Source organism: Pithys albifrons, chromosome 7, assembly GCF_047495875.1.
Source record: "Pithys albifrons albifrons isolate INPA30051 chromosome 7, PitAlb_v1, whole genome shotgun sequence".
NCBI lineage: Eukaryota > Metazoa > Chordata > Aves > Passeriformes > Thamnophilidae > Pithys > Pithys albifrons.
In genome coordinates, this window is record NC_092464.1 from 20,888,848 (window position 1) to 20,899,305 (window position 10,458).

The 10,458-nt window shown below is 41.0% G+C and overlaps 1 protein-coding gene across 4 annotated transcripts in view; it reads right to left on the minus strand.

Moving 5' to 3' along the window:
* The window catches only part of CACNB2 (calcium voltage-gated channel auxiliary subunit beta 2), a 248,435-nt gene extending 238,522 nt beyond the window's left edge, over positions 1–9,913 (minus strand). For 2 of the 4 annotated variants that reach the window (XM_071560219.1, XM_071560217.1), the window contains exon 1: positions 9,575–9,913. In XM_071560219.1, coding sequence (XP_071416320.1) covers positions 9,575–9,673 — 99 coding nt within the window. In that variant the 5' untranslated portion in view covers positions 9,674–9,913. The remainder of the gene's footprint in view (positions 1–9,574) is intronic. The other 2 variants (XM_071560220.1, XM_071560218.1) reach the window with 1 other exon arrangement.
* Between the last annotated feature and the right edge of the window lie 545 nt (positions 9,914–10,458).

Here is a 10,458-nt window from a genome sequence, read left to right on the forward strand (position 1 = left end):
GCAAACCTTGGGATAAAACCCTGTCTGGGAGCATAAGGTGTGTCCCTCCCTGGGCCAGGGCACTCACTCTTCAGAGCTCTGAGCCTTGAGGGAAGGATGGGCTCAGAGAGACTGCTAAAATGTCATAATGGCAAAATTTTAAGATCATGACTTCAAAATCTGACCTGATTTTCTTAACAGTAACACATATGGTAAGTATGATGAAATATTTTGCAACTTAAGAGTAACTGAGGAGGACAACAAATAGCCACTACAAACTTCAGATCATTTGACATCCAGGTAACTTGCTCCCACGAGATGCAAGAGAACAATCTCAAGCTGTATCTGGACCATAAGTGTTGATTCCGGACAAGTCTGGAGCACATTGAATCGAATACACCAATCTTTTAGAAAGGATGTCTCAAGTAACAATAGTTCTGTCAGCCTGACTCAGCAAAAACAGTATCTGTTATGTCACTGACCAAACAATGGCCACAACAAAACCAATGTTTATCCCAGAAAATATAGATTTACGGGAAAGATATTTTGCCAAGCTTCATATGATTTTTTCAAAACTGTAAAACAGCCATGTAAGAAATTTCTGAAAGGCACACAAATTGATTCTACACATGCTGGTTAGGGCAGAACTATATGAAAATCAGCATGCTACATATTATGTTGATGAAAATAGAACTTTCTGATGAGTCTAGAACTGTAACCCAGCAGATCTCAAAAAGTAAAATTAAATTTCTATGAGGAATAGTTTTACATAGTTATATTTCTAAAAGGTATCTTTGATAATAGAAAAACTTTTTGATAATAGAAAGGTCTTAATAGATCAATAAGAATACAAAGTAGCTTACAACTACAATTATCAGCAAATTATTCAAAATATTTTCCAGTTACAGTTAGAAAAGACAGTTCCATCAGAATCATCTTTTTCCATGTAATAAGTATAATACAATAAAATATTACAATACCTAAAATACATTAAAAATACCTTTAACAGCAGTGGTTTTCAAATAAAACAACATCTTTAAATCAAAATTTACCTCAAAAATGGTTCCTGTTGAGGTAACTGATTGTGGATACCCAGAAACATTCTGAGCCCTTTTGCTACAACTTTTGTGTAAGAAAATAGATGTATACTTACAAAAAAATGAAGAATTTCTAACATTCACAAAGAAGCTCAATAATATAAAGCATCTACATAAAGACCACACTATCCTGGCAATTTCATAAATGGTGTACAGTATAGTATTGTGTAATCCCCAACAAGATACTAGAAAAAATGTACACATACTTTTACTTTTTTTTTTTTGTATTTGTCCCCTGTTTCTACAATATTTATTTTATTTAGGGTGTTCTAGTGTTCAGTTTTAGAATACAAAAAAAAACTACAACAAAGGCAAAAGAGGGATTGAGTCTAGAGTGATGGGGATAAAACAAACAAGAGCAGAATAAAGCCACGTTACAAGCACAGATAAAATGCACACTTCCCTATCTGCATAGCAACGACTAAGAGCATGTATTTCTGGCAGCATCGCACGCAAAGTGCATCTCAGACTAAAACTCACCTTGATTTTTCAGTTTGAGAAGCTTTTGTCTTCAATAAGTGGAAACTATTCAGAAGCATAAGCTAAATACTAACTTTAAACACAGAAATCTGTTGACATGATGGCAGACTGTGGCTACAGAGTGTAGGCAAGGTCAGTTTTACATCCGCTTCTTTGCACAGACTGATTCTCAGTCAGAGGAAAGGCGGACAGCTTTGGCATATGGGAAAACTGGGATTTGAGGACTCTCTTCATTATTTTAAATGATGCTAATCAAGGACTACATTTGTCTTCCATGCCTTGCAAGCTTATTCCCACAGTCAGAAATGCCTGAAACTCTCTTTTGAAAATGAGATAAGCTTTCCATAAATAAAACAGTCATATATTTTTAATAATTATTAACTATCTCTGTCATGTGGAGAATCATGAATAGTCATCCTGTCATAGTCATTCTGTTTTTCTTCTTTACTTGTAGTTTTTTCCATAAGAACTTAATGTGAGAGCAAGACCTCTGTTAAAAAAAAAAAAAAAAAGAAAACCAAGAAAAATCTACCAGTTATTTTAAATTCGGGGCATAAAAAAAGGAAAATTTTTAACAATGAACCCAATATGTTACTGTGATTTTCATATTAAAATTAGCTGCCTTATCTATGTTCTGTGCAGCACTTGGCTGCAATTAAGTAGCTAAAAATAAAGGTCTGAATCACGATGCGCGGACATTGGCCAGTAAAAGCAGCAACACGGGGCAGTTGTTCTTAACCTATATGGTAGCTGAACCCAACAGAAACCATTGGAGACCAAATGCCTCTACACCCCAGTGCCCAATGGTAACAATCCTGAAACCCAGCAGATTCAGGTGCCTATGGCACACCAGCATTTGCCCCAGCTAAGAATACAACCCACTCCAGCCCTGCAAACAAGTCTGTTTATATAAAAAGTTTGTTGACAGGAACTTTCTCACTGGATTTAGCAGAACATCTTACACAAAGATAAAGTTATGTATACATTTGAGTGTTTACAAGATCAAAACTGTAGCCTGGTTTATTAGTCAGATGTGTGAAATTCTTTTAAAATTTTCTGAGTTGCCAGAGACAAGAAACAAAACATACCCATTTGTGTTCTACAGCTTCTCAGAATACCTGTCAAACACTGTGAAACCTTACCAAAAAAAAAAAAAAAAACAAAACCCAACTTTGTAAAAACATTTCATCAACAAAGTCTTAGCAAAGAAAGACTCTGCTTTCCAACTCTGACTAGAAAGTACATTGCGCAACCTTTATTCAACCCCTGTAATTATATGAAATATGGGAATCATATGAAGCATTAAAGGCATACATAGCAGTTTTCTGATAATTAAGTTTTATATGCAATTACTGGTTATTGCAAACAGACGAGATCAATGTCACTCAGTGAAACCATTTAATTTTAATGAGGTTCTGCCTCAACACATGAAAAGCATGCATCCATAACATTTAATCCTCTAACACATGTGACAAGCAGAAGGTATGGTTTACCCTGTAGGTAAAATATCATCTGCGAGAGGAAATATAAAAAAAAATAAAATTACTAACTATCTACAGCCAGGGAACTGATCTTCAGTGAGAATCTTAAAATGCCCTTCCCCAGTAACCACTCTCATAGTATTTTATATCAAAGCAGCAGTGAGGACTATACAGAGGGTGAGCATGAACCAGGTAAAATAGCTCCTTAAATTATCTTACTGGTTTCATTCAAAGAATGATAAAAAGGTGTAGATGATTTAGGCAGTAGAGTCACTGGCATCGAGTCAGATCTTTAAACAAAGATGCAAGCTAGAAATTGGAGAGAACAAAACATACAAATAAAGAATTTAAGAGCTAGAATGTATCTTACATGATCTTGGATGAACAAGTGACCAATTACAAAGACTGAGAACACCTAAAGGTAGAGTGACCCCTTAAAGGATTAGAGAATTGCTAGAAATGTCAGCAATGCAAGAACGCACCAAATACTTTTCCTTCACACTGAAGCTTTGAAAATAGTTAAAAATGCCCATATTCCAGACAAAGAAGAACAAGCCAGGATAGTGCAGAACATGCACATCCAGTTCTAGCCGTCCCTTAAAAGAATAAGCCATTGCCACTTTAACCAATTTGGTACAATAAGGCAAAAAATGTTGCTGTAGGTCAGACCTCCTGAGCCCTCCCTGGTCCATGGCCATGCTTGTCGCCACTCAGAAATTATACCCTCCAGCTACTGGGGGTGGTGTAGCCCCCAGGATCAGCTGAATGGCTGTACACCCTCACACTCTCTTTCTGCAGAAAGGGACATGAACATTTCTAATCTTTGCATCGCAAATCATACTAATCTCATATGGGAGATGAAGTCAGCCTTCTGACAGCACAGCCAAGGGCTAGAAGATGTACACAGACCTTGGTTATGAGTTCCTCAGCACTCCACAGTTCACTTCAATGAAGGGAACAAGGGCAACAGGGTAATGGTGAACATAATAAAATATTCTGGCTTGCCTCCATCTCAGGGCCAGGGTTTCAGGTCATCCTACAGGGTCAGCATCAGTTCAGTTCTGTGACAGGTACTCAGCCTTGTGAAATACTTCAGCAAAGTTGTCTGAGGAGCACAGACTCATGTCCCCACATCAGAGAATCCCCAGATTAGGTCTCAAAACCTGGATTTCTCCAATCAAACATTCGCTATAAGGACACAAGTTAGAAAAGACACGGCTTCCCTCCAGGAATCCTATCAAATTGAGGATCTCCATATACAGTCATCAAGTTCATGCAAGCTACAGAGATGAGTCTGCAAAGTCCATTCTATAGACATTTTAAAAAATTCTCCACCTACATTAAAAAAATCCATACATGCAAACAAATAATTTATTTCTCCAAACTTGCATATATAATACACAAACAAGTATTTTATGGATGCTTCTTGTAACTCATTAAAAAAAAAAAAAGAAAACCGATTTCTGCTCAGAAATCTGTAACAGACTTAAATCTTAGGTGCTTTTTTGCTGGCCTGTGATAAAGCCTTGCCAATACTACAGCTAGAAATAGCCCTATTCTCACCAGTTCCTACACTTCTAAGCCATCTCCCAGTGCTTTCATCATGGCCTCAGACCAGGTCACCTGTCAGTTTCCATTTGCCAGACAGGAAGCTGGGAACTTGGCCTGCTTGCCTCCTCTCCAGTGTCTTGGAACCCTACTCAGTGCAAATCTTCTGCACATGTCTCTGTAATGCCAGTGATGAAGATGTCAGCTCCCAACTCAACCAAACAGGAGCACACAACAGCAGAAGGTGCTGAAGCACATGCTTAGAGCCCTCTGTGCCTGCTGTAGGCTTTTAAAATTGGCAACTACCATTGTAGGCCATGTGCCTGCACATCCCCACCTACTTTCTGTGCATTTTTTTATGTCTCTTACACAAGCAAACAGAACAAAAGATCTGATGCCACAACAGAAATTTATTTGCAGGGAGCAACAGCCAACTATGGGGTAATTACTGAGGACCTCTCCTAAGGGTCTGCTGCCCTGAGGACAGAGACCAAGGCAAGCCCTTGGAGGGCAGGGAGGGTGACTTTTTTTGCTTTGTGTTACTTGGAAAGTCTTCTATCCTGGCATAGGAAGGAACTGAGTAAAAAAAAAGCAGAAGAAAAGTAACTGAGACTCCAGAGAAGCCAGCTTTGGAAGAGCACAGGATCTTTAAATCTGTAACAGTTCGAAATTAGAAACATAGAGACAAAACAAGACAAATCCACAGACTGCCTCTAGAAAATGGCTGCCAGATACACAAATAAGTTAGGACTGAAACAGCTGAATTGTTTCAGAGGGATTTTACACTCTAGGAAAATGTAAAGAATAATTATTACAGTCCATATATGCTGATAATGTACAATATCCCAGTGGAAAATGTCTCTGGAAGAAATGAGCATGCAAAATCACTTTTCACTGATAGAGTTCAGGACAATGCAAAATAACCCCAAAGAGCAGAGGAGAATAATCAGAAAAGTAATAGCTCAAACCTAAAGACCTTTCTTCAGTGAAAGACTATTAGAATTTATTTTTATCAGTAAGGAGTACAACACTGAAAGATTACCATATTGGGAGAGAAAACATTGCCCCTTGCTGAGGACCATGAGAAAGTCCAATGAATGGAGGTGAATTTTATCTCTTCTTTGTTTGTATATACTCCACCGAGTTACTGCCACATTGGATCTAGCCTCTAGGGATGCTGCCAGAAGAGAGTAAAACCTTCTGTGCCTCTGTAATGAATGGGTATTGTTATTCTTTAAGTAATAAAAGTGATATAATTATTGTTTGTTTATGGCTTACAATGTATTCTTGCAACTCAGTACCAGGAAGTACACTGTGGCAAAATGTTTGTTTGAAAAATAGGTAAACACAGTAAGAATTGTGATAAATCAACCCAGGTGAAAGGGAGCAGAGGAGGGCAGTGTGATTAATCTGCTGAGAATAAATGTCTGGATATTCTTTCCATTCCTCATTACTACAAGACAGGTAGTGAAGGGATGGTGCTATGCAACTGGGACGGTCACTGGAGATCCAGGAAGGACAACAGACAGTGTAAAGGCCAAATAACTAAGCTGATATTCTGGAGTCACCACATGCACATCACTCTAAAACTCATGCTAACATCAATTGTATTTGACACAGAAGGAAAACTGAACAAGCCTGTCCCTAGTCCCATGAATTCAGTTTCCTTCAGCAATGCAACCCAGAAAACATGCCAAACACTCCAAGGAGAATGAAAATTTTAGGCTTGGAAGGCAGAAGCACCTGACAGTACCAGGCAATGGAGGAAATCTAAATGCAAGTGACAGAGCTGAAGAAAACAATCAAGAAGAGAATTGTTTTAATTTAAAATGTTTCAAGTTTTTTGGACCTGCACTGACAGAGGATGCATAGAGGGGCAGGAAAATAATGAGGAATAGGGAGGAATTCAACCAGGGTAAGATACCTTCTTCCACAAGATAGTCTGTAGTTCCTTGATAGAAGGCTTCATTATAATTTTTTAAACATCTTGTGTAGTTTACTGATCTTATTTGCTATGACTGTTCCTAATGCACAACACAGGAAACTTTATCATGAGAAAACAGCAATAAAAAATGAATCTAATGACTTTTGAGGACCGAGGGACTTTGAAGTAGGATCATAAGAAAATTACATGGGAGGATAAAAAAGAAGAGAGGCCAGGAGTTACCATGAAAGGCATTAACACGCTATGTTATGGTATAAACAAATCAGCATAGCATCTGGGTTAATTAAAATTATTAAATCAAATATTTTACTAATTCAAAATCCTAAAAAAGGGGGTTCTTGAAACAAAAAAAAACTAAAAAGAGTTGATTTTTTAAAAGATAGTGATCATCAAACAGTGATGCATTTGAACAGTTTGCTTCTTTTATAATTTTAGAAAATTACATGCTGATTTTATTACAAAAGGGCCACACCTAAAACTACTATTTTACATTCACATATACCTGAACACTGAATAATTCAACAGTGTAACTGTTAACATGTACATTTGTCTGGATAAAATTGGATATCTGAAACTATACCACAACCCCATTTAGACTGGGATCACAGTGAGTATCCAGAGCTATGTTTTTACAGCAATATGGATCTAAAAGCCACAGAACTTTAGGTAATACAGAATAATACACCAATATCTTGTCCCCAATGCAAAGAACTTCCCAGGAATAATACAGTGTAACTGTCATGATCAACACCCAAAGAGATTTTACTTTGTTTGCTGATCTTGTTAGGAAAACGCATTATGAAAATAAGAAATAGATTTTACACAGAGGCTATCTAGGAATATTTCACACATTTAACTACCTTTTAAGTGTATTACTTCCAGAATATTAACTATATTCACTCCTTTTGCCACAAATTTGGCCAAAATGAACAGACAGGTATAATAATCCAAGACACGGAGCATTATGTACAGCTAGTTGAAAGAAATCTCAGCTTTGCAAAAGTAAAATTCTTACATAAGAAAAATTTTGAGCCTTGTTACAACTCTATAAATGTTTTTCAATTATATTTTGCTTAATCATAATTCCCAGAAGTACCACTTCAGAGTGAATACTTTTAGGAATGATAGCACTCCATAAGGTCACATGTTTTTCCCGGACACATTACTTGGCATGAAATGTTTCTAGGATTGATACTCAAGTACTTCAGCGAAAAAGATAGTGTTGCACATAACTGAAGTACCTGTAGGCAGTCTACTTGATGATTCAGGTGTCCTCATTAAGCCTCTCCTTCTTACTGTGTGTGTGTTCTAAAGCAGCAAGATTTTAAAATAGCGATTTTTTTTAAATCCTGTTAATGGAGCAAAAATTCAAATCAAAATAACTATCTTTCAATGCAGTGCGCTAAGGAATTAACTTACATTATTATTCAGACAAAAGGCTCTTCCGCTTTCATAATCTTATTTCCTCACTAACAAAGGTTTGTGTATTACTAAAATAAGTACATATTGAGAAGATAGGATTCCTGTTTTGCCTAATATCTTTGATTCCAAACACTGAAAAACATTTCAGAATCAAAAAGCTGCATTATTTCTGTCTTTAAAAGTGAATATTTTTGGCTTTGAGTGTTCAGAAACATATTTTATAAAACAGAATAAAAGTGCGTTACCTGAAACATAAATAACGTGGGTGTTTGCAAACTATTCTCCCTCTCTAAACAGAGGTTCTTTATGCCTAATTAAAAGAGGGGTGAGAAATCAATTTTATGATCAGTATTTGACATTGGTCCACAGTAGAGAGGCAGCATATGACTTGACAGTTGCCAATTCTGTGCTTAGGACTGAAAAGATATAAAAGGGGAGGGGGGGGATGTGTAGGTCAGAAATTAGTTTCCTTGCCACTTCTTCTAAAGAAGCTGGCGAAGCATATGGCCCTACTGAAATGTCTGTTCTGCACTTGGAGGCTGCAGACAAATTCACATCTTAAGAGACTTTTTCAGCCTAACCTAGTCTCTGCTTCAGTGCCTGGATTTTGTTCTGCTGTCACTGGTCCCCAGTAAGTAATGATCAATCAGCAAGTCTTTTGACAGACTGACAGCATTTGCCTCTGTCAATCGAGCACTCCTGGGATGAAACTGGACCACTTTTTCCAATAACACATCACAGATAGCTTTGGCAGCAAGAGTAAAAACTGCCACTCCAAAAGGAAAAAAAACTCTGTCCTAACCAGAACATGCATGTTTGCAATTTAAAATGCACACAATCAGATTTTACCACCCTTTTAGTGGGTTTAAAAATAGCACTGTTAAGTCTTTGTAGCCAACTATTGCAAACTCAAAGATATTATGCAACATTCATGTATTAAACAGGAACAAACTTTCAAAATGTAAAGTCTTTACCAAGTGTGCAAACATCCATACCCTGCCTCCCTCTCATCATCATCATCCACCTGCACACTCTGCATACGGACCGAGTTGTGAAAATTTCAGAGATGACTGTACAACTACTCTTCTGCACGGATATAGAGCAGCTTAAATCTGCAGTGTGCTCAGCACCTTCAGCGTCCCCAAAATTCCTGCTCAACAATCGGCGTGAATCGCCTTCCCCCACCGACACACTGTCACCAGCCCGTATAACAGATGAGGAAGGTGTCAGCAGTGCGTGGTAAGCATCAGGTACAGATACAACAGGTTACTGGACCAGCGGATAACAGCTGTAACCTGTCAGCAATACATGCACGGAAGACCAGCTTAATAGCAACGTATTCTTACATATCCAGACCCCAGATAACCGCAAGGTTCTTTTGACTTACAATGTTCCTACGGCACAGAGCATCCCATGTGTGTTAATTACATGGCACTTGGGGCGTGAGGGTGACGACAGGGATTTCGGGCGCCTTGGGGAACCCGTCAAACTTTTCCGACGGCGGGGACCGAAGTTGAAAGAGGGGGATGTCCGGCAGCCCCGCCGCCCCAGGCCGGCCCAGCCCCGCGCCCCCGCCCCGCTCCCGCCGCAGTCCCGGCCGAGCCCCGCCGGCCCCGCAGTACCTGCGCTGCCGCCGCCGCGGGCAGGGGGTTGTCCAGCAGCTCCATCTGCACCTCCTGCGCCGGGCTGGGAGGCGATTTGGACATGTCGCTCTGGACCATTGGCGAGGAGAGCGGGCGGCTGGGCGCCGAGCCCCTCGGCGGGACAGAGCCGAGTCGCGTCGAGCCGAGCCAAGCTGAGCTGAGCAGGCAGAGCCGGGCAGAGCCGAGCCGAGCCGAGCCGAGCCGGGGCGGCGGGCGCCGGTCAGCGCCCGGCCATGCCGAGGAGCGGGCGGCCCTGCCCTGCCCAGCCCAGCCCTGGCTGCTGCCGAAGAGGAGTGCACTCAGCGCCGGGGGACGGGGCAGCGCCGGCGGCGGGCGCGGGGGAGGGCAGGGGGCGGCGCTGGGGAAGAGGGAAAGTGACAGCGAGCATCTCCCTCCCGGCAGTGCCGGGCGGAGGCGGCGCCGCGAACCCCGCCGGGCTCCCCGCCGGGCTCCCCGCCGGGCTCCCCGCCGGGCTCCCCGCCGGGCTCCCCGCCGGGCTCCCCGCCGGGCTCCCCGCCGGCCCCGCCGGCTGCGCGGAGCGGCGAGCAGGAAAGTTGGGGCTGGGGACTGGGGTGGGGTCAGGCCCTGATTTTTTCCTTCAGTCTTGTCGGACGTTTCGACCGTGGCCGCACGGCGTCGCCTGCCTCAACCCGCATCTAAGCCTGATATACGGATTTATTGGGGAAATCGGCACTTTTAAAGAGAAAGTTCCATAGCGCTGTCGTGTTTGATACGGGTTTTGCCTGTAATTGGAGACTCTTGTGGACGTATCAAGGGATGAGCGAGATGAAGCCCACTGTCTAATTTTGTATAACCTATAGCAGCAGAATCTCAATTGTGCTATTGGTAGCCCGCAGGAGACT